This window comes from Ahaetulla prasina, chromosome 3 (genome assembly GCF_028640845.1).
Source record: "Ahaetulla prasina isolate Xishuangbanna chromosome 3, ASM2864084v1, whole genome shotgun sequence".
Lineage (NCBI taxonomy): Eukaryota > Metazoa > Chordata > Lepidosauria > Squamata > Colubridae > Ahaetulla > Ahaetulla prasina.
This window is the reverse complement of record NC_080541.1, coordinates 193595607-193619699: the sequence shown is the minus strand read 5'-3', so window position 1 is coordinate 193619699 and position 24093 is coordinate 193595607. Positions and strand designations below refer to the sequence as shown.

Here is a 24093-nt window from a genome sequence, read left to right as displayed (position 1 = left end):
ATATTTGGAATGGTTAACATCTTAAGTCAAAGTGTCAAAGCAAATTAAACATAAGAGACGTGTCAAGGGAATTACAACTGAGCATAGCTCCACTAAACCTTATAAAATACATAACACTTTTAAGGATAGAAAAGAAATTGAATCAAAGATCACTGCACGGCTCAATCTAATAATAGAACCATTTGCTGCCTTCCAATGGGTAGAGAGGGCAGGTGATGGATTTGCGGCACTGTACCATACATTAGTTTGGTGTATTCACCAATTAGAAAGGCATGCATACTGACAGAGGTCAGAGGCAGCGTTTGCTGATACAGTAGCCTATGGACACTGAGTTAACCCAATTGCCTAGTTTCACATAATACAATCCATCACCGAGCCAGTCACACTTTGGGCTAACCTCCACTACAAATCTAATCAGAGAGTCAAAAGAGCAGAGGAAAAACATTCAAGTAGGAACTATTAGAAGCCAATTGAAAATAGACGAGAAGGTCAAGAAGCAGCAGCGGCAGCGGAGGAAACGGCTCCAGGTACAGGATCTGCAAACCATTCGGGCACTCCCGAAGCCCAGAACCTTTTACCAGCCCTTCCTCTGTCCCGCACCCAACAACCACCATCCCAATCACCCGGCCGTGTGTAATCAAGAGCCATAACAGGGTCTCTTATCAACTCTATCGCAGGGCTTGTCAGCCCGAGGATGGGCACCCTCGGGTCCTAAAAGTGTGCCAAGCGGTCATCTCATCGACTTTGAACTTATTTTAAATATCCCTCTGGGACAACACCGGGCGCTTCGGAGGGGGGAAACAATGCACCGACTCCGAATGCCGCGGATGTGGCAGAGGAGGGGCGAAGGCTGAGGAGGCAAATCAAGAGAGGGGCGAAGGCTCAGGAGGCAAATCGGGAGTGGAGGCACAAGTTCACGGATGACCCCAGCAAAACGGGGGTGAGCGGGGGAAAGCCACGATCGGAGGCCCTGTGAGGGGAAAAGCAAGGAGCCTGATCCCCCTGAGGAGAGAAAAGACCCCCCCCGCTCCTCCCTCATTACTCCCGCCGACCCTGGAAGAACCACCTGCTACCAAAGCTTTCCTTCTTCCGCATCCACCGCCCCCCCCCCTTCCCCAAAGACAGGGCCTTCTCCGGGCTTCCCCCTCGCCTCTCTCCTGACAAATCCCGAAGAACGTTTGCCCAGGCCGGAAAAACCGCCGCCCCTCACAGCCCAGCCCCTTCGCCAGCCCACTCGAGCAGCACAACGGATTTCTTACCAGCCCTGAAGGCGACGACACCTCGACTAAGATGGCAGCCAGTCCAAGTCCAAGCTTAAGAGACCGACTCCCAAAGCCGGGAGCCGAGGGCGCATGCTCCGAGAGAAAGACTAGGGCTTGCGTGTGGGTGTGTGTTGTCAGACAGACGAAGCTGAGCGCGACTACAATTCCCAGGGAGCTGCTGGAGAGCGCCGGCGTGCTATGATAGACTCCCGGGTAGAACCGTCTTTTGACAAAGGACATGACTTCGATTCGCGCGCGCCGACGTCTTGCTTTCTGCTTTTTTTTTCTGCTTTCCTAGTGTTTTCGTAATTGTGGCGTTTGTTTTCGAGAAAATAATTAGGAGACTCATGGGCTTGACAATATATTCCTTTAGTGGTGTTTCTCACTAAATGTTTGTGTAGATCTGCAGACCTTTTGCTATTGCAGTCATAGAAATTTTTGACTGTAGGAATATATTTTTACTCCAACTATACCCCCCCCCGTATTTGCATAGATTTTGTGCTGCCTATCAATGTAATCTTAATTTATTTAATATTCGGCAGCAGATCAGCTTTTGTACTCTATTTTTTCATGTTCAGCCAGAGGTTCTTTTAAGTTTTCCTTGCTTCTATCTGTAAAAGTGGTACAATTATATACATTCCGGGACATCATACAGATTTTTCAATTGCAAATTAAAGTGCCTGGTCTACTTACCTTTTTTTTTTACGGCTACCGCAATTTGTACAATTCGACTCCATCAAAAACCTTGTGTAATCAATAAAAAGGGGTGGGGAAACTCCCTTGCCTTTTCCATTGTCAACCAGAAATTAGCAATGTGATCACAGGTACCCTTGCATTACATCTTGTATATCTGAAATTTCTTTTCTATACATTGTTGAAATCTGCCTCACAACATCTTGAGGGTTGGTTTAATAACATGTGAAATTAATGCAGTTGTTTGGTAGTTTGAGAATTCTTTGAAATTTCCCAGATTTTTGGCCACTGCTTGAAAACCCCATGTAGCGGGCTGAATGCATAATCTTGAAAGATTTTAAACAATTCTGCTGATATTTAACTAACCCCTGCAATTTTAATGATAGGAATATATTTCTGGTCCTATTAAATTTTTCTTTCCAGAATGCCTATCTTTAGTTCATTGATTAAACCACTATAATGAACATTGATTTTGTAATCATTTTGTACAGCTTTTGTATATGCATTCATGATATCTCTTATTTATATCTTCCTCCTTTAATAGATTTTTTCTTTCTTTTTATTGTGCACATCTTTGCATAAAATTTCCATAGCTTTCTTAGATAATCATCTTATCCTTAATATCTTTGCATTGCTTATTTAGGTATGGCTGTTTTTTATTACCTAGGGGACCACTATTTTTGGTTTGCACTAAATGTATGTAATGAAATGTAAAACCAAGAATGAAATCATGAAAATAAGTCAGAGTTTTAAATTCTAGAGTACAGTATCATAATGTCCAAACCATCTCTTAAAGTCTTCCCCATTTGTGCCTAAATCACAGCACAAACATGCTCTGGCAATTCCCCCACCCCCACTCCATTTCATCCCTAGTTTATATGCGAGATATCTTTACGTTGTCCTTAGCTGCATTAGTGCTGAAATAGCATTTCCACCTTGTTATGGGTACAACCCAGAAGATCTGTTTGAAGTTATCATGCATTAACTTAGAGGGCAACCAGGCCACTGCCAGTGACAAAACAGAAGTAATAAAGGCAGGATAGGGATTTACAGTAGATAGTAAATTTTATGACTGAAACAAGATAGAAACCACTTTAGTTCAACAGTGAAGAAAACTCTTAATCTGGCTGAAACATCAAGTCTATTGAGCAGAGTGTATTCAAAGGTTAAGAACCTTTCACAGGAACAAAAATTATTTATATTTTATTTTTACACGTTAGGATTTTCAATTAAACAGAAGATTGTTCTGATGGATGGTGCTGAAATAATCTTAAAAGAAACTACATCTATCAATTATTTACCACTTAAAATGGGTATGAATCTGCACCTCTTCTACATAGATTCAATAATTACATTTCAGGTTTACTCTACCTTAAATTTAATTAAGGTTTAATTCTACCTTAAATTCCCAGAATCCAATAGGATTTTTAGGAAACTTTTGGAATTATGAGATTGAAGAACCAGAACTTAAACATGACTAAGTAGTTAGAACATTGGCTTCCAGTCCATGAAGTTTGGGATTACTTATTTCATGCAATCGTTTGTACAATACAAAGCGTAAAAAACAATTTGTTTTTCAGAATTTCAATTGACTGAAAAGGTATTTAAATTATAATCACAATAAGCCAAAGTTGTTTAGTAAACTTAGAAAAAAAATGCTACTTTTGACCAAATCATTGTCCTGCTTCATCTCACTCACCTCTTCTCAAGGATAGAGAATTCCATCCCTCCAATTGTTCTTCACAAACATTTCCAGATCACCTTATTCATCCTATGTGCACCTATTCCAATTTGTGTGAATCTATCTTAAAGTATGGTGCCTAGAATTGGATAGAATACTCAAAGAGGGATTTAATTCATAATTAAAATAAATATTACTTCTCATGATTTGATAAATAGATTTCTGTCAATGCAACATACAACTGCGTGTCTTTTTGCAGCCATATTATATTGCTGAATCACATTTAGCTGGCAATCAACTATCCTATGACTGAGTTCACAAATATTACCAAATATCCCCCAAACTATATCAATTCATTTGCTTTCTTTTTTTCTAAATGAAGTATTTTACACCTGTCTCAGATAAATTTCATTGTGCTGCTTTCAATACATTTCTATACCCTATTGAGATAATTTTGAATTTTATTTCTGTCTTCCAGAGCATTAGCTATCCTACACAATTTTATGTCATCTGCAAATTTGGCAACATTCTCAATTTCTCTTCACTCTTCATCTAAGTAATACAAATATTGAAGAATACGGGATCAGAGAATCAACTTTGATACACCTCAGTTTTCTTCCTTTTGGAGTATGGCATTTTTCTGTTCAACCAGACCTTTCCAGATAAGTACATACCAATTTTAGCTATTTTTTTCTTTTTTTAAATGCTTATTTAAAAATGTGTTGTTGGCTGCTTTGAATATTCTCTGGGCTGAAAGGTAGAACATAAATTCTGTGTTTGTATGCATATAAAAGTTGTTTGTTTGGTTTGGCTTAGTGTGTTGGGTATACCTAGTTATTGAACTGTTATAAAAACAAATGAAGTTACGACCACAAATGTAAGAAAATTGTTTAACAGAGAATATAGTTGGAGTGAGACTTGCTGGTGTTGTTTTTTTTCCTTAGCCCAAACATGCCTGCTTCATACCTACGAGAATATGCTGTCAGCCAGGAGAGTTGGAAGATGCTAATTAATAAGCATATTTTACATTCCATTTTAGCTACTCTGCCCACTTTCAGGTGAATCAAAGAAAAAAAATAATAGACCTTCTAGTCCTAATAAAAAAAACAACCCTAAGTCTTCTGTTCAGGATGGATGTAATGATCACTTCCTGAAGAACAAATACAACACAGAAAAGCACAGCTAATTAATCTGGCAATTGCAAGTATGTCAGTAATGTCTGACTCTCCAGTCCACTACTGGTAGGTAAGAGGGATACTTTTCTGGTGTCTTAAAAAGGAAATGACACCATCTAAAAAGTATACACTTTATTTGGGGGAGGGGGAATAAACACCATCACTAATCAAAAAAATTGAAGAATTACAGGGCTTGGCTTACTGCATTTATTTACAGGATCCAATCATAAGATTAAAAATAAAAGATTTAAAATAAACAATTATTTTTTATTTAAAATTACAGATTTGCAGGTTAAATTTGGTGATGTTTATTTATTTATTTATTTATTATTTAAATTTGTATACCGCCCTTCTCCCGAAGGACTCAGGGCGGTTCACAGCCAAGTAAAAAATACACAATACACTATAAATATTAAAATACAGTTAAAAAACTTATTAAATAGGCCATAATTAAAATTTAAAAATAAAAAACCCATTAAAAAACCCATAAGCTTAAAAAACTAACCCAGTCCAGCGCAGATGAATAAGTGGGTTTTAAGCTCGCGGCGAAAGGTTCGGAGGTCCGGAAGTTGACGAAGTCCTGGGGGGAGTTCGTTCCAGAGGGCGGGAGCCCCCACAGAGAAGGCCCTTCCCCTGGGTGTCGCCAGACGACACTGTCGCTACCGACGGCACCCTGAGGAGTCCCTCTGTGAGAGCGCACGGGTCGGTGAGAGGCATTCGGTAGCAGCAGGCGGTCCCGTAGATAACCCGGCCCTATGCCATGGAGCGCTTTAAAGACGTTCACCAACACCTTGAAGCGCACCCGGAAGGCCACAGGTAGCCAGTGCAGCCTGCGCAGGATAGGTGTCACTCGGGAGCCACAAGGGGCTCCCTCTATCACCCGCAGCTGCATTCTGGACTAACTGTAGCCTCCGGATGCCCCTCAAGGGAGCCCCATGTAGAGAGCATTGCAGTAGTCCAGACGAGACGTCACAAGGGCGTGAGTGACTGTGCACAAGGCATCCCGGTCTAGAAAGGGGCGCAACTGGCACACCAGGCGAACCTGGTGGAAAGCTCTCCTGGAGACGGCCGTCAAATGGTCTTCAAAAGACAGCCGTTCATCCAGGAGAACGCCCAAATTGCGCACCCTCTCCATCGGGGCCAATGACTCGCTCCCGACAGTCAGCCGTGGACTCAGCTGACTGTACCGGGATGCCGCATCCACAGCCACTCCGTCTTGGAGGATTGAGCTTGAGCCTGTTTCTCCCCATCCAGACCAGACGGCTTCCAAACACCGGGACAGCACTTCGATAGCTTCATTGGGGTGGCCGGTGTGGAAAAGTACAGCTGGGTGTCATCAGCGACAGCTGGTACCGCACACTGAAGCCACTGATGATCTCACCCAGCGGCTTCATATAGATGTTGAACAGAAGGGGCGAGAGAATCGACCCCTGCGGCACCCCACAAGTGAGGCGCCGCGGGGTCGACCTCTGCCCCCCCGTCAACACCGTCTGCGGCCGGTCGGAGGGATAGGGGGAGGACCACCGATAAACGGTGCCTCCCACTCCCAATCCCCCCAACCCGCGCAGCAGGATACCATGGTCGATGGTATCGAAAGCCGCTGAGAGGTCTAATAGGACCAGGGCAGAGGAACAACCCCTATCCCTGGCCCTCCAGAGATCATCCACCAACGCGACCAAAGCCGTCTCAGTGCTGTAACCGGGCCGGAAGCCGGACTGGAACGGGTCCAGATAGACAGTTTCCTCCAGGTGCAGGGGAAACTGATATGCCACCATACTCTCTACAACCTTCGCCGCGAAGCGAAGGTTGGAGACCGGACGATAATTACCTAAAACAGCCGGGTCCAGGGAAGGCTTCTTGAGGAGGGGCCTCACCACCGCCTCTTTCAAGGCGGCCGGAAAGACTCCCTCCAACAAGGAAGCACTCGTAATCCCCTGGAGCCAGCCTCGTGTCACCTCCTGAGTGGCCAGCACCAGCCAGGAGGGGCACGGGTCCAGTAAACACGTGGTGGCATTCAATCTACCCAGCAACCTGTCCATGTCCTCGGGAGTCACAGGGTCAAACATCCCAAACAACATCACCAAGACCGCCCTCAGATGCCCCGTCCGAACCACCACAATTTTGGTCCAGACCGTCCCTAAGCTGAACGATTTTATCGTATAGATGTGACTGAATTGTGAATTAATAAGGCCATTTTAATTACTACATTAGAAAAAAAATTACAATGTTGAATTAATGGGACATCAGAGGTAGAATCACAATTCTATGAAACTTCGATGGATTTTATCGCTTATTTCAGTAGCAATAGATTATAACCAGGCCCTTGACCTATGATTATAATTGAATCCCAAATTACAGTTTTTTAAGTCATTACAGTCGTGTGTCAAGGCACCTACATGACTGGAAGTAATTTTCCAGTCTTTCTCATGTTGGCCATTAAGTGAACACCATGATCATTAAGTGAAAACTATGACTGGCAAAAAAATCCATCATTAACTGGGATCATGTGACTGCAGAACCACACAACCAGTCATAAAACTAATCAGTCTAATGTGGTGGTGGGGGGAGCAGCACACCCATTTATGATGGGCCATAAAGCACCCATTCCATGGCTGTTGTAATTTTGACCAATTGTAAAATGTAAAATGACCAGTCATTAACTGAGGACTACTTGTAGTAGGGCTGGAACTAATAAAATTGTCTAGCTTAAAAAGTACTGTGTGAAAATTCTGCTGTGGTCTTCCAATCTCAATATTCCAGTCTCTGTTGACTCAAAAAGGTGGGAAAGTCTGAAGAACTTTCAGTAAACTGCTTGAGTAAACCCATTCTCATTCTTTTTTATGCAATAGGCATATCTCCTGTGTATATATGGTTTCTACTTTCTCTGCACTAAAGCAATTTATCTGCAGAAACGGTAATTTGGCTAGCCAGGTCTTGTCTACAAATGTATGGTATAAATCACTTCTTGAATATGGAATGAAGTGTCTGAAGAGCCAAGATATATTACCATGCCAGGTGTGAGATGCAGGTTGAGGGAGGTGGAATTAACAAATGCTGCATGAGAGAATCCTCTTTTTATTGGAGTGGAAGAGGTGTTTTGTATATTGTCCTTTGAACGTAGAAATACATCATTTCAAATTTCCAGTTTGGGGTGGAGATGGTGAGAAAATAAGTGTTTGATTTACTAATTCATCTCTTTATGTATCTCTGATTTCCCAAGATTCCAGGAAGGTTGTAATTATATAGGTAAAATTCTTTACTGCAACTTTAGAAAAAAAATGGAGAGTACTATATGTATATAGTACTATATGTATACTGCCATAAAATTCAAGGACAAAGGAGAAAAGATTTAGGTAAACATATACCAGATACTGATATTGTGCAAAACTCTGGAATAGTTAATTAAGCAGTTGTTTGTAAACATTTAGAAAACAATGCAGTCTTGGCAGGAGTCAGCATGAATGTACTAGGAACCCATTAAGCCAAGCCTATCTGATTCTTCTTGTCTAATGTTGTTTATTGATCTATATTGATGGTTAAAATCTGTACATGGAATTTACAGCGAATAAGATCTTGCCATAACTCTGAGATTCTTAAGTAGGACTTGCAGGGCTGCAACCTTCAGTAGTACTAAAATTCTCTTTGATGTAATTATAAGGAAGAAGATATACTTAAAGTTAGGGAACAGGGTAATAATAGTTCCTCTAATATCTTATGTTCATCTCAGTAGACAGTACAACATGGGTGTCAAACTCGATCGTGCCACATGACGGATTGTGATGTATCGCAATGTTTTTTGCCTTTGCGGAGCTGGGGTGGGTGTGGCCTGTGCATGATGCATCCAGCCCACAGGCTGCCAGTTTGACAGGCCTGCTAGAGGTATTAAGTCAAGTGCTTGTAATTATGTGAAATCTTACATCTATTTTATAAATATATAATTCTTGTGTTCACATAACATATTATGTCCCCTAACTACTTATATAATGGCTGCAAACATTGGTCTGGTTCATATAACATACAAAACCAATGGCTGGTTTCTCCAACACACTGAATAACAAACTACCCAACCTTTATTGCCTATATCGTTGAATTTAAACACTTAACATAATCAATCATAGTGCACAAATTACTATTTAAACTTGTATAAATTCTTATTGGATCTTCTATTTTGGAAAAATGTTCATTCAATTATTGTATTTACACTTCACATTAATGCATGCTTGTGTAATTATGATTTGTTGAATCACAACTGGATGATTTTAACTAAACAGTAATTTCCTATATGATTAACAAATTACAATGGCTAGGTTCATAAAACACAATAAGATAAAATTCTAACATTAGGCTTAGCATTATGTGGGTATCTAGTGAATGTGCTTTGATTTTTTAGAAAAATAGAACCACAACAGGGCATATGTCTCTACGATATAGTAATTCCCACTTACTTTCTGTCTCCTTTAAAATCCTGCAAGGAAAATATTCTACTAAGCGCTTTCATCTCAATAGTCTGCTTATTTTTAACTTGACTTGAAACCTTAGACTTCTCCATCTGTAATCTTCTCCAACAGTTGCAACTCATTTCAAGATGCTGATGCTTGCCCATTCAGCCAGTCTTGGACTTAAAAATATCCAAAGTCATGATCTCTGATACCAGCCTCTCCATGTTTTAAGATTATCCATGCATATACTTAATATGTTATATTACATGAAAGATTGTAATATTGTAAGTAGTAGCAACCTAATTGTGAAACACTCTCACCACAAACATGTGATTGGCTATGGCATAGTTTTTTTCATTTGATGATTAAACCTTTTGTTGATGCTTAGGTATTTAATATTTTAAAATTATTGTATTGAATTAGATTGTTTCATGTAATATTTCATTACATTATTGTTATATTTGTGTTCTTATATCTTTAAATTTGACCCAATTTCAGAAGCTGAAGAGCGATAATAAAAATATTTGAAAGATCAAAGTTAATAAATATAGTTATTTTGATAAGCTACACTATAGTATCATTGTCTGCTTAAAGACTTTCATTTTAGGGAAGTAGTAACACAGAAGCAAGACTTTTACTACGTTAACTGTGCCAAAAATTAACTCTGCCAAAATCTGTCCTCCAAATCACAGAGAGTAACAAATCACATGTTTTAAGTAAGGTACAATAATACTCTATAAATGATCTGATAAACGGATTGCTAAGCAGAGAGAATACAGCTTTGCATCACCCTCACTCGGAGCCTTTACAGATATATACTGGCACAGCTACTGAAAACAAGTCTACCAAGGGTTGTTGGGGAGATGGGTGATGCAGTATTATCCTGATTAAAAAAAGGTAGTCTTGGCAGTGGTTTGCTCGCTGAGCTTGCCATTTAGCTCCCATTAATTAAAAATGTCAAAATAAATCACAGATAATGGTCTGTGCAATATTCACATCTATTAACATTGACTTGGCCAAACAAACCATCTATATGGTGACACATACAGGGGTGTCAAACTCGCGGCCCATGGGCTGCATGCCTCACATGCTGGGTCTGCCCGCCCTCACTCAGTTTAGTGAAGGGGGGGGGGAAAGTCCCGATATGTCATGTAATGCTGCCATGACGCCACAAATTTGACACCCCTGATCTTTATGATCTACTCACAATAAATCAAAACAATAATGAAAACACACCTAAAGAACACTCCATGCCCATTGATGCTATTGTGAAGCTGTTGGAGTTTGCTTCATAGCACATTTCAAATTCAAGGGCAAAAATCTACCAACAACTACAGGGCACACCTATGGGATCACCAATATCCTGCCTGATAGCAGAAACAGTAATGCAAAAACTTGAACACACAGACCTGCCAACCGTCCAAACAAAACTTTGGGTATGTTTGGTGGATGACACTTTTTTCATCTTCAAACACTCTAGACTAGAAGAGACACAGCATCTACTCAATAAATTATTCACTGGGATCACAAGGGGAAGAAAATGACAAACGACTCCCCTTCCTAGATATTGACATAGGGAGACAAGATAATGGCAAATTAACAACACGTTTATCCTGAAAATCCATGCATACAAACCAAATTCTGAATTTAACAAAGCAACCATCCTACTGCACACAAGAGAGGCAGTATCCAGACCCTCTTCAAAAGAGCCAAAACACACTGCAGCACCAAGTCATTAGGAAAATGTTATGTCTGTAGGCTCTGACAAAGTCCTCGCGGTTACGACCTGATTAAGCCTTGACAACAGCCCTGATTGGTTTAGATGCGCCGGGATGAAAAGCGGGAGTTTTAGAGCCCTGTCATTGGAGGAGCTTCTGAGGCAGCAAGTATTTAAGAGCTGTCAAAGGAGTCTTCGGTTGTTACTGTTCCTCACGATTATTATGTTAGCCTCGGCAGAGTTAAATAAAAGGGTTGTGTTCATTACAACCTCTGTGTGGACTCCCTCTGTACCCACTAACGACAGATATAATAGAAAAGCAGAAGAGAAACACCTTTTCGATGTTTTCCTCCTCAATGGCTATCCAAAAAACTTCCTAATATGATGCTTGACAGCCAAACCTCAACAAAATACACAGCCAACCGCAACATAGAAACAAGTCCTGCCATACATCACAGGAACATCAGAAATGGCTGCCAGAATACTGCAACCCCTAGGAATAATGATAGCTCACAAACCCACATTTACACTCAGACAAGAGCTATCTAAGGTCAAAGACAAGAGACAGAAGGAAGACAATGGCAACGTAGTATATAAAATCAATTGCAACACTTGTAACCATTTCTGTGTCAGACAAACAGGAAGAGAATTGAAAACAAGAATTCATGAACATCGACTAGCAGTCAAAAGGCACATCCAAAAATCCCTGATCTTGAGCCTCATTGAAAAGAGGCAACACCAGTTTGATTGGGAAGGAACAAAAATCGTCAACCATGCCGACACTCACCGCACATGTAAATCAGTTTCAAATTTTTTTACTGTGGTGTGTGGGTGTGGCTTGGTGGGTGTGTCATGGCTTGGTGGGTGTGGCTTGGTGAGCATGGCAGGGGAAGGATACTGTAAAATCTCCATTCCCACCTCACTCCAGGTGAAGGTTACTGCAAAATCCCCATTTCAGCTGGGACTTGGGAGGCAGAGAATAGATGGGGGCGGGGCCAGTCAGAATGTTTACTACCGGTTCTCTGAATTACTCAAAATTTCTGCTACTGGTTCCCCAGAACTGGTCAGAACCTGCTGAAACCCACCTCTGATATAAATTTATTGAAGACTGGTATTCTACAAAGGGGCAATTAACAAGCATATTTATTTAGATCCAGCATATGAACACTTAAGAAACTGGGCCATTCGAACGACCAGTCAACAACGGAGCTAATCAGCTCCTCAGAATTTAAGTACAGCATCAAACAAACGGCCAATCACATGACCAACTGATCACACTGGCACACAAGACATAAATAAGCGAAAGAGGAATAGAACAAGACACTTCTACCAAAGTCCCACTGATGATGTAACCTAGCCTTTCTGAAGCTAAATGGCAAGCTTGGAATCTGCCAAAATCAAAAACTCAAGCTACAAATACTTTCTATAATTTCAAAGCTACAGTCTCTTTAAAGTGCTGAAGAGAAAAACCGAAAACAGGAAGAGAAACGTCAAGAAGGATGACTACAAATATCATAGCATGTGATCCAGATGATCTGTCTCCAGCTAAAAGTTTTGAAATAACTGCTGATCATGTGCTAGAATCTAAGATCTTATTTGAGGAAATAAATAGTAACTACTCAAATAGACTGAGTTTGCTGATTTACTTCGGAATGATCTGTATGTAATTTTATCTACCCTTGATCTTTCCCTTGTCTTTCTCTTTTTGCATTATTTTTTTTAATTTCTAGAGATTTGATTTAATTGGCTTAATAAGGAAATTCCTCATTAAAAATACGGTCACTTGCAGGACTGCACAATTATAAAGCTATCCTGTGACTTGTAGAATTGGCACAAAGCCAGCATATTCCACTGTATTTTTCAAAAGCTGGACTAAATTGAGAAAACCTTGGTAGGAGGGCTGAAAACACTCCAGCTGGATAGATTAGGGAATATGCCTAACTTCTGGCAGCATACAACTAATACTTTTTACTTTGGTAGAGGACGTTTATATCTTAATTTATATATTAGATTTGTTATGACCATATACTGTAACTTTACAAAGATCCTGGACAGCCTACAAAATTAAAATTAAAACATAATCATACCAGACAAATACAGTAAAAGGAATGCATATTTAATAATACATGTGTTAACTGCGGCCAGAATCATGTTCGCACAACATTGGAAGGGCAAGGAGATTCCCACAGAAAAAAAGTTAATAACAAAAATTTTAGAATTTTATTATTAGGTTTGATCACTATAACTTACTCATTTTGATTAATTTTGATTAGTACTAATATGTATTAATATGAGGGAAAATCAGTCATTATGAGATTACTATTAGAGAATATTATTATTACTATGATGAATATTACTCAAAAGAATTGTAATTGTAATACACTGTCTATATGGATTTTGAACATGTTGCTCTTTCTATTTTTATTAATAAAAAAATAAAAAAAATAAAAAAATAAAAATAAAACATAGTTAAAACACAAAACTTAATGACCTAGATATGATATCAACAAGGACATTTTTTAAAACAATCCAAAAACATAATGACCTAGATATGATATCAACAAGGACATTTTTTAAAACAATCCTAAAACATAGGTTTAACATGCAGGCTTTATTAGCTCCCCCAGTTTGTAGTATTATTTGCAGAAGAATTTTTCAGGAGAGTGCTCCCGCATTGTTTGCATCTGGACCGTAACTCAGCTCTGACCTTCATAACTTACTTTTGTGATTTATCCATTTTGATTTTTTGATTGCATTATCTACCATCCTTTACTTCTGCTAACTTGCACTACAAGCTAGAGAGGTCATCTACAGTATCTCTAGGTTCATCTTAACCTAGCAAACACCACTAAATCAAGTAGTGGTTATTAGTTATTTGCATTATTCGGAAGTCACAGCTCACAATGACTCTTTTGTATTTTGCATTCCTATGGCCCTCCAAACTTAATAGAGCCTCATATCTCAAAGATATAATTCAGTACGTTTTTCATAAAAGTCCTTGTAAAGGAAGTGTTGGAAGAAATATCCATCTGGGTTCAGTTCCAAGTGGGGACAAAGACACTGGAAACATGGAGGCTGCTTGGAAAGATGGTTTAATGGTGGCCAGGATCACATGGCTTGAGTTCCTAAACAGAAAAAGGCCCGAGATCCTGTGTGCTCCCTGGTTTTATGATTTTTCTGAGCTTTGACCTTTCTGGAGCACAGGAAGAGTATCCTGATTGGTTGTCAGACTCCCAGGGGGTGGGGGTCTTAGCTAGCCTTGCTGGCTGATGTAACCTTCCCAGGTGCCATGTGGTGAAATGGGTAGAGGCTAATCCTATCATGTCCTGAGGGCCATGTCTTAATCCCATCACCCTGGAGCTGAAGGTCTTCTGTGTTGTAGATAAGATGTCTTTTGTCTTTCTGGGGCTATTAACAAAGGTGGGGGGGTGGCAGGAAATTGCTTTGACTTTAAAACATGTTTCTCCATTTCTCATCCAGGGAAATATATTCTGCCTTTTTAAATATTTTCTAAAATATTTCATTCTTCTAGGAGAGGGGTGGGTGCTTAATTCCTACAGAAGAACATTCTCATATAAGTAAGAGAAGTGTAGCTGAATTTATGACTATTTTTAACACACACACCCATAAGATGAATCAATTGGTAAAACATATAAGCACATCAGGGACCAAGAAAAATCAATGTACTGCCATTGGCACTTCTATTTCTGTGTCAATCTGTAAATAACTTCAACTTTCTATTTTTTCAGGATTTCAGCAGTATTGGAAAGGTGAGTCAAGTTATTTCCTGCTCAGCTGCAGTGAAACCAATGTCAAAGCTTTGTTTTGCATTTCTTCACTTGCAAAACAAGAAGCACAACTCTTGACTTCTGAACTTTGCAACTCCTTCCAGGAGTCCAAGCAACAAAAAAATTGAACTCATTTTGTGAGTTTTCCCATTCTCTTCAGCAGAGTGTAAACTTGCTTGCAAAGTGCAATCTATTCTTTTTCCTTTTTGAATAGACTGTAATGAATGAATTGTTGTCATTTCAGGATATGTACAGCAGTTTAGGGTGGATCAAAATTGTTCTCTCTTTGTTCTCTCATTTCAAGTGCAAACTAACTTCAAACACGTTTAGGCAGAGGATAAGTACTTATAATTTTAAAGAAAAACATTTCAGGAACATTTTTTAAATCTAAATTAACCAGAAAAATGAAAAATTAAGTCCACAGCAGCAGGGACCTTAATTACAACCTAAAGAACATAACATCTTTATGTATAAGTGCACAAATGGGGGTCCCCAAATTTCATTTACTCTTGAAACTCTTTCCAAAATCTACCACTGATCTGTAGTTTTTTTAATGTGTCAGTGTGTTGGAAGAAATATCCATCTGGGTTCAGTTCCAAGTGGGGACAAAGACACTGGAAACATGGAGACTGTTTGGAAAGATGGTTTAATGGTGATCAGGATCACATGGCTTGAGTTCCTGAACAGAAAAGGGATGAGATCCTGTGTGCTCCCTGGTTTTATGCTTTTTCTGAGCTTTGAACTTTCTGGGGCACAGGAAGAGTATCCTGATTGGCTGTCAGACTCCCAGGGGGTGGGGGTCGTAGCTAGCAATGTAGGTTGTCCCTCAAGCTTGCCTGAGCCTTGCCATGTGGTGAGTTTCTGTTCTATTATGATGCAGATGATGATGGCCCATTAACAAAGGTGGGGAGAATGAGTTTCTATCTCTGACCTATTGACAAAGGTGGGGGGGAATGAGTGAGCTTGGCTGAGGCTTTAATGGCCCATTGACAAAGGTGGGGGGTGGCAGGAAGTTGCTTTGACTTTAAAACATGTTTCTCCATTTCTCATCCAGGGAAATATATTCTGCCTTTTTAAATATTTTCTAAAATATTTCATTCTTCTAGGAGTGGGGTGGGTGCTAAATTCCTACAAGTGTAAAAGGTAAGGTTCTACATTTAGGCAAGAAAAACCAAATGCATAGGTAGAGAATAGGTAGTACCTGGCTCAATAGTAGTATAATAATAATAATAGTAATTTTGAGAGTAATCTTAGAATTTTAGTGGACAATCACTTAAATATGAGCCAACAGTGTGCTGCAGCTGCCAAAAAAGCCAACACTGTCCTAGGCTGTATTAACAGAGGGATAGAATCAAGATCACACGAAGTGTTAATATCATTCTATATTCTATAATGCCTTGGTAAGGCCACACTTGGAATACTGCATTCAGTTTTGGTCACCATGATATAAAAAAGATATTGAGACTCTAGAAAGAGTGCAGAGAAGAGCACCAAAGATTATTAGGGGACTGGAGGCTAAAACATGTGAAGAACAATTGCTGGAATTGGGTATGTCTAGTTTAATGAAAAGAAGTATTACAGATGACTTGATAGCAGTGTTCCAATATCTAAGGGGTTGCCATAAAGAAGAGAGGGGGTCAACCTATATTCCACAGTACCTGAAGGCAGGACAAGAAGCAATGGGTGGAAACTAATCAAGGAGAGAAGCAACTTGGAACTAAGGAGAACTTTCCGGACAATTAGAACAGTTAATCAGTGGAACAATTTGCCTCCAGAAGTTGTGGATGCTCCAACACTGGAAATTTTTAAGAAGAGATTGGACAATCATTTGTTTGAAATGGTATAGGGTTTCTTACCTGAGCAGGAGGTTGGACTAGAAGACCTCCACCTTCCAACTCTGTTATTCGGTTAGTCATCATAATTAGATTTAAATTATATCAGCTTATTTTTTGTTTTATTCAAGCCATTCAGGACAAACTTTTATTCAAGTTTATCCATCCCTTGTTTGTGTCTCGGAGTAAGACAAGTCCTAAACCTAAACAAAGTTTACAATACAGTGACATTACCTAATCTGTAAAAGCAATCTAAGGCCAGGTTTAGTGGTCTGAGGCAGGAAGAGGAAGAGGAATGGTGTGTGCATGTCTGCATGCATAATCAACTAGATAGGAAATTTATATTTCCTAGGTTATGGCTCTACTAATATTGACTACTAATATTGACATACCAAAAGGAAATATAAACTTTCCTGTAAAGCTCTTCAGAACAAATATGCAAAATTATTTTTAAGGGAATCTAGAAGCTTAGAATTTGGAACTTCAGTAACTAAAAAGGATTGGGAATGGGTACAGTACTTCTTGGATGGGAAATCATTAAGAAATTTCAGGGCTACAGCCTAAAAGGGTAGCTGAAAATACAAACTGCTGTTGTTAAGTAGCTAACTCTGATCTTTCCATATATGTGGGCAGGATATGCTGCACATGAGTCACAGTAAATCTCAGCTTTTTCTCAACCTTGGCAACTTCCCTGCTAGGGAATTCTGGGATTTGAAGTCCACATATCTTAAAGCTGCCAAGGCTGAGAAACACTGGGTTTTATTACAGGCAACAATAAAGTCATATACACAGAAGCATTTTGCTTTCTCCAGCAAATTCACATATCAACTTGATTTGCAACTGAGATGAGATTGATATGCAGAAGAGTTCTCAAATGTAATAGTTTTCTCTGGTCTGAAGACTGCTGGTATAATAGCAGTATTGTATCTCCTTTTTTCAGCATTTAATCAGAAGGCAGTTAACTCTAATTTCTAATGGAAGACACTTTTTCTAAAGTTACACAGGAAGTAAATCATATCTGCCCTCTGCTGGGGAGCTAATTTGTAGAAACTAATTGAACAGAGGCTATATCTGTAATGTATCTTTAAAAGTTGTGGAGGGAAAACTGAGCGGGAAAAAGCACGTTGCTGATTGGATGAAGCCTCTGGCTAAACTGTATATAAAGAGAGGGTTTTCCCAGCCCGAGCTGCTGGGTTCACCATATAGTAAAGAGCTGTTGTCACTATCCTGGTCTCCTGCCTCGTTATTGCCCGAATCTAACACTGGCGACGAAGGTGGGATCTCGAGGCTAAGAGCGCCAGGAAAAAAGCTGAAGTCACCAGGAAGACGCGAACCCAGCAAACAAGGGGCGGAAAGCAGCGATGTCCAGCTACACACCGCCAGCGCCATTCGACCCAGCTAAGGAAAAATGGGGGTCATACATGGCTCGTTTCGAGTGTTTCCTCGAGGCGAACGAACTTCAAGGAGTCTCAGACAACAGGAAGCGAGCGTATTTCCTGAGCCACTGCGGTCCAGAGGTTTTCGACACCGCAGAATCGTTGGCGGAGCCAACGCCAGTACAATCGGTGCCGTGGCAGACTCTACAGACCATATTGAAAGCCCATTATGCACCAACGCCGTCCAAGTATGTGCAACGGTACGAATTCAGGGAGCGTAGGCAGCAAGAGGGCGAGTCCATCAGCGTATACATGGCAGCCCTGCGGAAAGCCACGAACCATTGCGAGTTCCGAGACTTGGAAGAGGCATTGCTGGAGCAACTCATTCGTGGGGTCAGGGACATCCGTTTGCGACGGCGGCTGCTGTCCAAAAGCAACTTGACGCTGGCAAACGCCTTGGATGAAGCCAGGGCTAATGAGATGTCTACCCAAGCGGCGGAAACCCTACAAAAGCAGGTCGCACCAACGGCTGGTGCGAAATCAACCCCGGTCCACAATGAAGAGGTCCAGGCCGAGTCGGACGGTGAGGAGGAGGAAGGAGTCTTCCACACCGGGAGGCCGGAGAAAGAAGACCGGGGTGACTGCGCGAGTTGTGGAGGGCAACACCAACGACAACAATGCAAATTTAAGGATGCGACTTGTCGGCGGTGCGAAAGGAAGGGGCACATAGCACAGGTCTGTCGAGCACCCCAACCTTCCCGCCAAAAATTCAAACTGACCAACCAGAGCGCGGGAACGGCGAAGCGGCCCGTGATTGGTCAATTCAAAAAAGGCGCGAAGTTGAATCAGACTGTCGTGAGAGTGGGTCACGCAGCAACACGCCTAGAGAAGAAAATCTTTACGAAAACAAAGATTGAGGGGGTGCCGTGCCGATTGGAGGTGGACACCGGCTCAGCGATCACGATCATGTCCTGGGACACTCTCGTGAAAGCCTTACCCGCCATCGCAAAGCGCAAGCTGAAACCACAGAACTTAAAGGTACAAGACTACCAAGGGAATCGCATCCCTGTTCGAGGGGTAACGTCCGTCCACGTCGAGTATGGACAATACAAGAAAACTCTGCCCATCACCATAGTCGATGGGACCCTGCCAAGCTTGTTGGGACTGGACTGGTTCCGAGCATTGGGCATGGGAGTGACTGGAATCTTCAGAAACGAAGTCAACCTCAAAGACGCACTCATGAAAGAATTTGGGGCGTTTTCAGAGACTGCCTGGGCAAGTACACGGGACCCCTATTTCTTTTAACTTAGACCCACAAGTTGCCCTATTCGTCTAAAGGCTAGGAGGGTCCCGTTAGCCTAAAGCCCAGGATTGACCGGGAACTGGACAAGCTAGTAAACCAGGGAATTCTAGTGCCAGTTGACCATGCTAAGTGGGAGACCCCTATAGTCACCCCAGTCAAACCGGACGGGTCGGTCCGGATTTGCGCTGACTATAAGGCAACGCTTAACAAAGCATTGCAAAAGAGTGCTTACCCCGTCCCGGTGGTACAGCACTTACTGCACTCAATGGGGCAAGGGCAAGTTTTTGCCAAGCTAGACTTGGCCCAAGCCTATCAACAGCTGCCTGTAGATAACAGCACAGCCGAAGCGCAGACAATTGTGACTCACAGAGGGGCTTTTAAGTGTACCCGGTTACAGTTTGGGGTTAGTGTGGCTCCAGGATTATTTCAGAACCTAATGGAGCGGTTATTGCAGGGACTACCAGGGGTGGTACCATACTTTGACGATGTACTGGTATCCGCTGAGAATCTAGAGGAATTAGGGGTAAGGCTGCGAAAAGTTTTGGGCATTTTCCGGTCTGCCGGTCTCACAGTTAAACTGAACAAATGCCAGATCGGGGTTGAATCTGTGGAATTCCTAGGCTACCGGATAGACAAGAAAGGGATTCACCCCACTGAAAGCAAGGTACGGGCCATCAGGAAGGCCCCGGTTCCAAAGAACAAAACGGAGTTGCAGGCATTCTTAGGTCTGGTCAATTTCTACGCGGTATTTCTAAGAAATAAGGCAACAGTAGCCGAGCCGCTTCATAAACTACTAGCAAAGACGGCTGCATGGTCTTGGGGAAAGGCGGAAGCTAGGGCATTCGAAGGGGTAAAGAACCTCCTATCGAGTGATAGCCTCCTTATCCAATACAATGGCACGCTGCCATTAGTGTTAAGCTGCGATGCATCTCCCTATGGGGTGGGGGCTGTGCTCAGCCACAGGTTGCCAAATGGCACAGAAGCCCCTATTGCATACTACTCCCGAACCATGTCATCAGCTGAAAGGAATTATAGCCAGCTTGATAAGGAAGCCTTGGCTATAGTCTCCGGAGTAAAGAAATTCCATGAATATGTATTTGGTCGTGATTTCGAAATCATCACGGACCATAGACCTTTGCTAGGCCTGTTGGCAGGCGACCGCCCAACGCCCGTGGCACTTTCGCCCAGACTGACCAGATGGACTATATTCCTGGCGTATTCTTACAAACTACTACACCGGCCAGGAAGGAATTAGGGCATGCAGGCGCCTGAGCAGATGCCCGTTACCAGAGACTATCAAGACCCCACTCCGGGGACACCAGTTCTGCTAATTGACTCTTTGGACTCTGGCCCAGTCACATCCAAAGAGGTGGCTCGGCTTCGTACAAGGACATTACAATAAGGACTGTAATTGGTTGGGTACAAAGAGGTTGGCCCGCTGCGCGGCGGCGTTTTAAAGAATTTGTAAAAGCGTGGGAACTCTCAGCTCAAGGGGTGCCTGCTATGGGGGATCGGTGGTGATCCCGGAGAAATTGAGGAAAAGGTATTGGAGCTCCTTCACGAAGGCCACCCAGGGATCGTGAGAATGAAGGGTCTAGCGAGAAGCTATGTGTGGTGGCCCTTAATGGACACGGAAATTGCTGAAAGGGTAGGAAATGCCAGGCCTGCCAGGAGTCCAGACCGCTACCCCCAACGGCCCCGATTCGGGAATGGGAGAGACCCCAGGGCCCTTGGTCTAGGATCCATATCGATTTTGCCGGCCCCTTCCACGGCCAAACCTTTCTGGTAGTAGTCGATGCCTACTCCAAATGGCTGGAAATCATTCTCATGAGATCCATGACAGCCGAGGCCGTGATTTCAGTCCTACGGCACCTATTTGTAACCCACGGGTTGCCCGACACTTTAGTCTCCGATAACGGCCCGCAATTCACGGCAACCCAGTTTGAGGGGTACTTGGCAGAGGAGGGCATCCGACATGTCCTCTCGGCGCCTTTCCACCCTGCGACGAACGGCCTTGCAGAACGTTTCGTTCGGAGCGCAAAGGAAGCATTGTCCAGAATCAGGCCAGGCGATTGGCAAACAAAAATCGATACATTCCTAGCAGTCCAACACAGAACCCCCTGTGTAACAACTGGCCGCAGCCCGGCAGAGCTATTAATGGGTCGGAAGCTTAGGTGCCCACTAGACCGTTTAAACCCAAACTACACACCAGACGGTTACAAAGGGACACACGGAAAAACAAGAGGGATGGCAGTAGGCGACCTAGTGTGGGCACACAACTACAGCGAGGGCCCGACCTGGTTAGCAGGAAAAATCCTAGAGATAACAGGACCAAAATCATATCTAGTAGAGATAGAGGATGGCCGGGTATGGAAGCGCCACATAGACCAAATAAGGAAACGCATAACCGGTAAATCAGAATCAGACGAAACAGGCCCTGACTATCCCATGTTTGAATCCACAGCTGACTCAAACCCGGGGCAAACGCGGGACTTATCTGAGTTCCAGGAGGTCCAGCGACGCCAACCGGTTCCTCCTGAAAACAGCAGGGACGACTCTGCAAATAATCCAGGGCCGGATGGCCTAGAGGAGGAGCTGAGAGGAACAAACAGTCCCTCCGGTCAGCTCGACTCACTCCCAGAAAATGAATTGCGCAGGTCCGAAAGAGTCAGGAGACGCCCAGTCTACTTGCGTGATTACGTTGAAAAATAAGATGTTAATTCTATGTAAATATTGGTAAAGTGTTCTCTGGGAGGGAAGGAGTGTAATGTATCTTTAAAAGTTGTGGAGGGAAAACTGAGCGGGAAAAAGCACGTTGCTGATTGGATGAAGCCTCTGGCTAAACTGTATATAAAGAGAGGGTTTTCCCAGCCCGAGCTGCTGGGTTCACCATATAGTAAAGAGCTGTTGTCACTATCCTGGTCTCCTGCCTCGTTATTGCCCGAATCTAACAATATCCATCTTTATCACACAGGTTTAAATTAGTATAGTATAGGCATTAATTTAACCCTTCATTTTCCTACTATAAAACCAGTTATAGTTACTGCAATACTCCAAGCCTTGATATATTGCCTGCACAAATACTGTTTTTTAGTGAAGAGATTTCATGCATACTTCCTTCCAGATTATTTGAAGTTGGTATAACTGATATTTAAAAAATCCATTTGAAGTGAACCAAACCCAATGGACAACATTGCCAAAGATTCCGAGGAAGGGAAGTTAAAAAAAAGTCTTTTAGAAATATAGCACTGGATTGCTGATACTTAATAGGCAAGAGCAGACTAAAAGTGCAAATGCTTTAGCTACATTGATTTATGTAACATTTAGTATTGAATTAGCTAATGCCAATTTATACTGTCCTCAATTTACATAAATAAAATCAAGCCATGAGCAAAGAAATGATGTAATCTGAGGTGACAACCTGTACTTATCTGCTGCTACACCAAGATAGTAGCACACCCATACAACCATCATTAGAGAATATCTTTCAAAAGCCACCTTGCCTGCTGAGAACAGCTGTGAAGTTGGCCTGAGGAAATGGCTTACTGGAAAGTAGCTTCTGAAGGTGCTGGGGAGGCCTAAAACATTGGTGTCAAATTCGATTTGAGTCACGTGATGTATCATGACATATCATGATATTTTTTGCCTTTGCAGAGCTGGGGTGGGCGTGGTCTGCACATGACACATCTGGCCCGTGGGCCGCCAGTTTGACAGGCCTGGCCTAAAAGAATAATATTTGGATGTCATCTCAAGAGGAGGACTTCATTACTGCAACATTCCTTCCAGTTTAGGGAAGTTTGCATGGGTCCAAAAAGTCAATGTGACTACTGTATGTGGTTATGGAACTAACATAAAAAAAAGGCATGACTTTGCTTACATAGTCACTGCTGTCATTTTGACCCTCAGTCTCTTTCATTATTTGTACAATTTAAGGTATTTTATTTATTTAATGCTCCATTGTTTATTTCATGACAATAACCACCATCATCCAGTCGACGGGCTCAAAATCATCAGGACTAGTGGTGGGTTGCTATCGGTTCACCCCGGTTTGGGCAAACTGGTAGCGGTGGCGGTGGGAGGCTCTGCCCACCTGCCTGGATGTCTCTGTGCATGCATAGAAGCATTGCACGAGCGTGCATGCACCCATGTGCAAAACAGTAGCAACGGGATTTGTATCCCACTACTGACCAGGATAGTTCTGCATCTGAAGGAGAACTAGAGCTCACAGTCTTCTAGCTTTTAGTCCCGAACTTTAGGCACTATACCAGACTGGCTTTCTAGTTAACATATGTTAATGCCTAGTATAGAAAAGTAGTAACTTGGATGGAAGGTAATAATTACTTTGAATAATTCATAGCATTATTTTGTACAAATTATAAATTTGGAGTACATAAACTGACCGTTGGCAGAACATGGTACTGTATACCATGACTTGTTTAACCAAGTTGATTTAATATGCCACACACATGCAAGACTATAATGACTTAAGTTTACACAAGGTGCCTGAATCACAACCAAGAAATCCCTGGTTGATTTAGTATGTTACATGAACCAAGATTCCATAGGCAATTTACTATTAATCTTGGTTCTAAACTTTTGCACAAATGAAGACCGGAATGTACAGTATTACCCAATTCCTTATCATTCTTGACTTCATCATTTTTTCGTCTTTGTATAATTTTAAGGCTGACCATCCTGATAGTTCCTGCAGTCTGGAAAGCTCAAAGGTGCTGCATCCTAAGCCATTTACTTTCAGGTGAATGTGAGCATACCTGGAATACCAACTAGCTCATTTTCTGCTGTAATAAAAGAACAAGAAAAGCCAGT

At 41.9% G+C, this 24093-nt stretch overlaps 2 protein-coding genes across 2 annotated transcripts in view; one reads left to right on the top strand and one right to left on the bottom strand.

Annotated features, from left to right (window-relative positions):
- ITCH (itchy E3 ubiquitin protein ligase) overlaps positions 1-1386 on the bottom strand; it is a 62724-nt gene extending 61338 nt beyond the window's left edge. The window contains exon 1 of the mRNA XM_058175370.1: positions 1260-1386. The gene's annotated coding sequence lies outside the window, so the exon portion shown is untranslated. The remainder of the gene's footprint in view (positions 1-1259) is intronic.
- A 119-nt stretch (positions 1387-1505) lies between these two features.
- Positions 1506-24026, top strand: LOC131195064 (uncharacterized). Its single transcript, XM_058176691.1, has 6 exons — positions 1506-2086; positions 4115-4302; positions 8539-8690; positions 9380-12626; positions 14717-19181; positions 23952-24026. The coding sequence occupies exons 5-6, from the start codon at positions 17949-17951 to the stop codon at positions 24024-24026; spliced, it is 1308 nt and encodes a 435-aa protein (XP_058032674.1). The 5' UTR covers positions 1506-2086; positions 4115-4302; positions 8539-8690; positions 9380-12626; positions 14717-17948.
- The last annotated feature ends 67 nt before the right edge of the window (positions 24027-24093 follow it).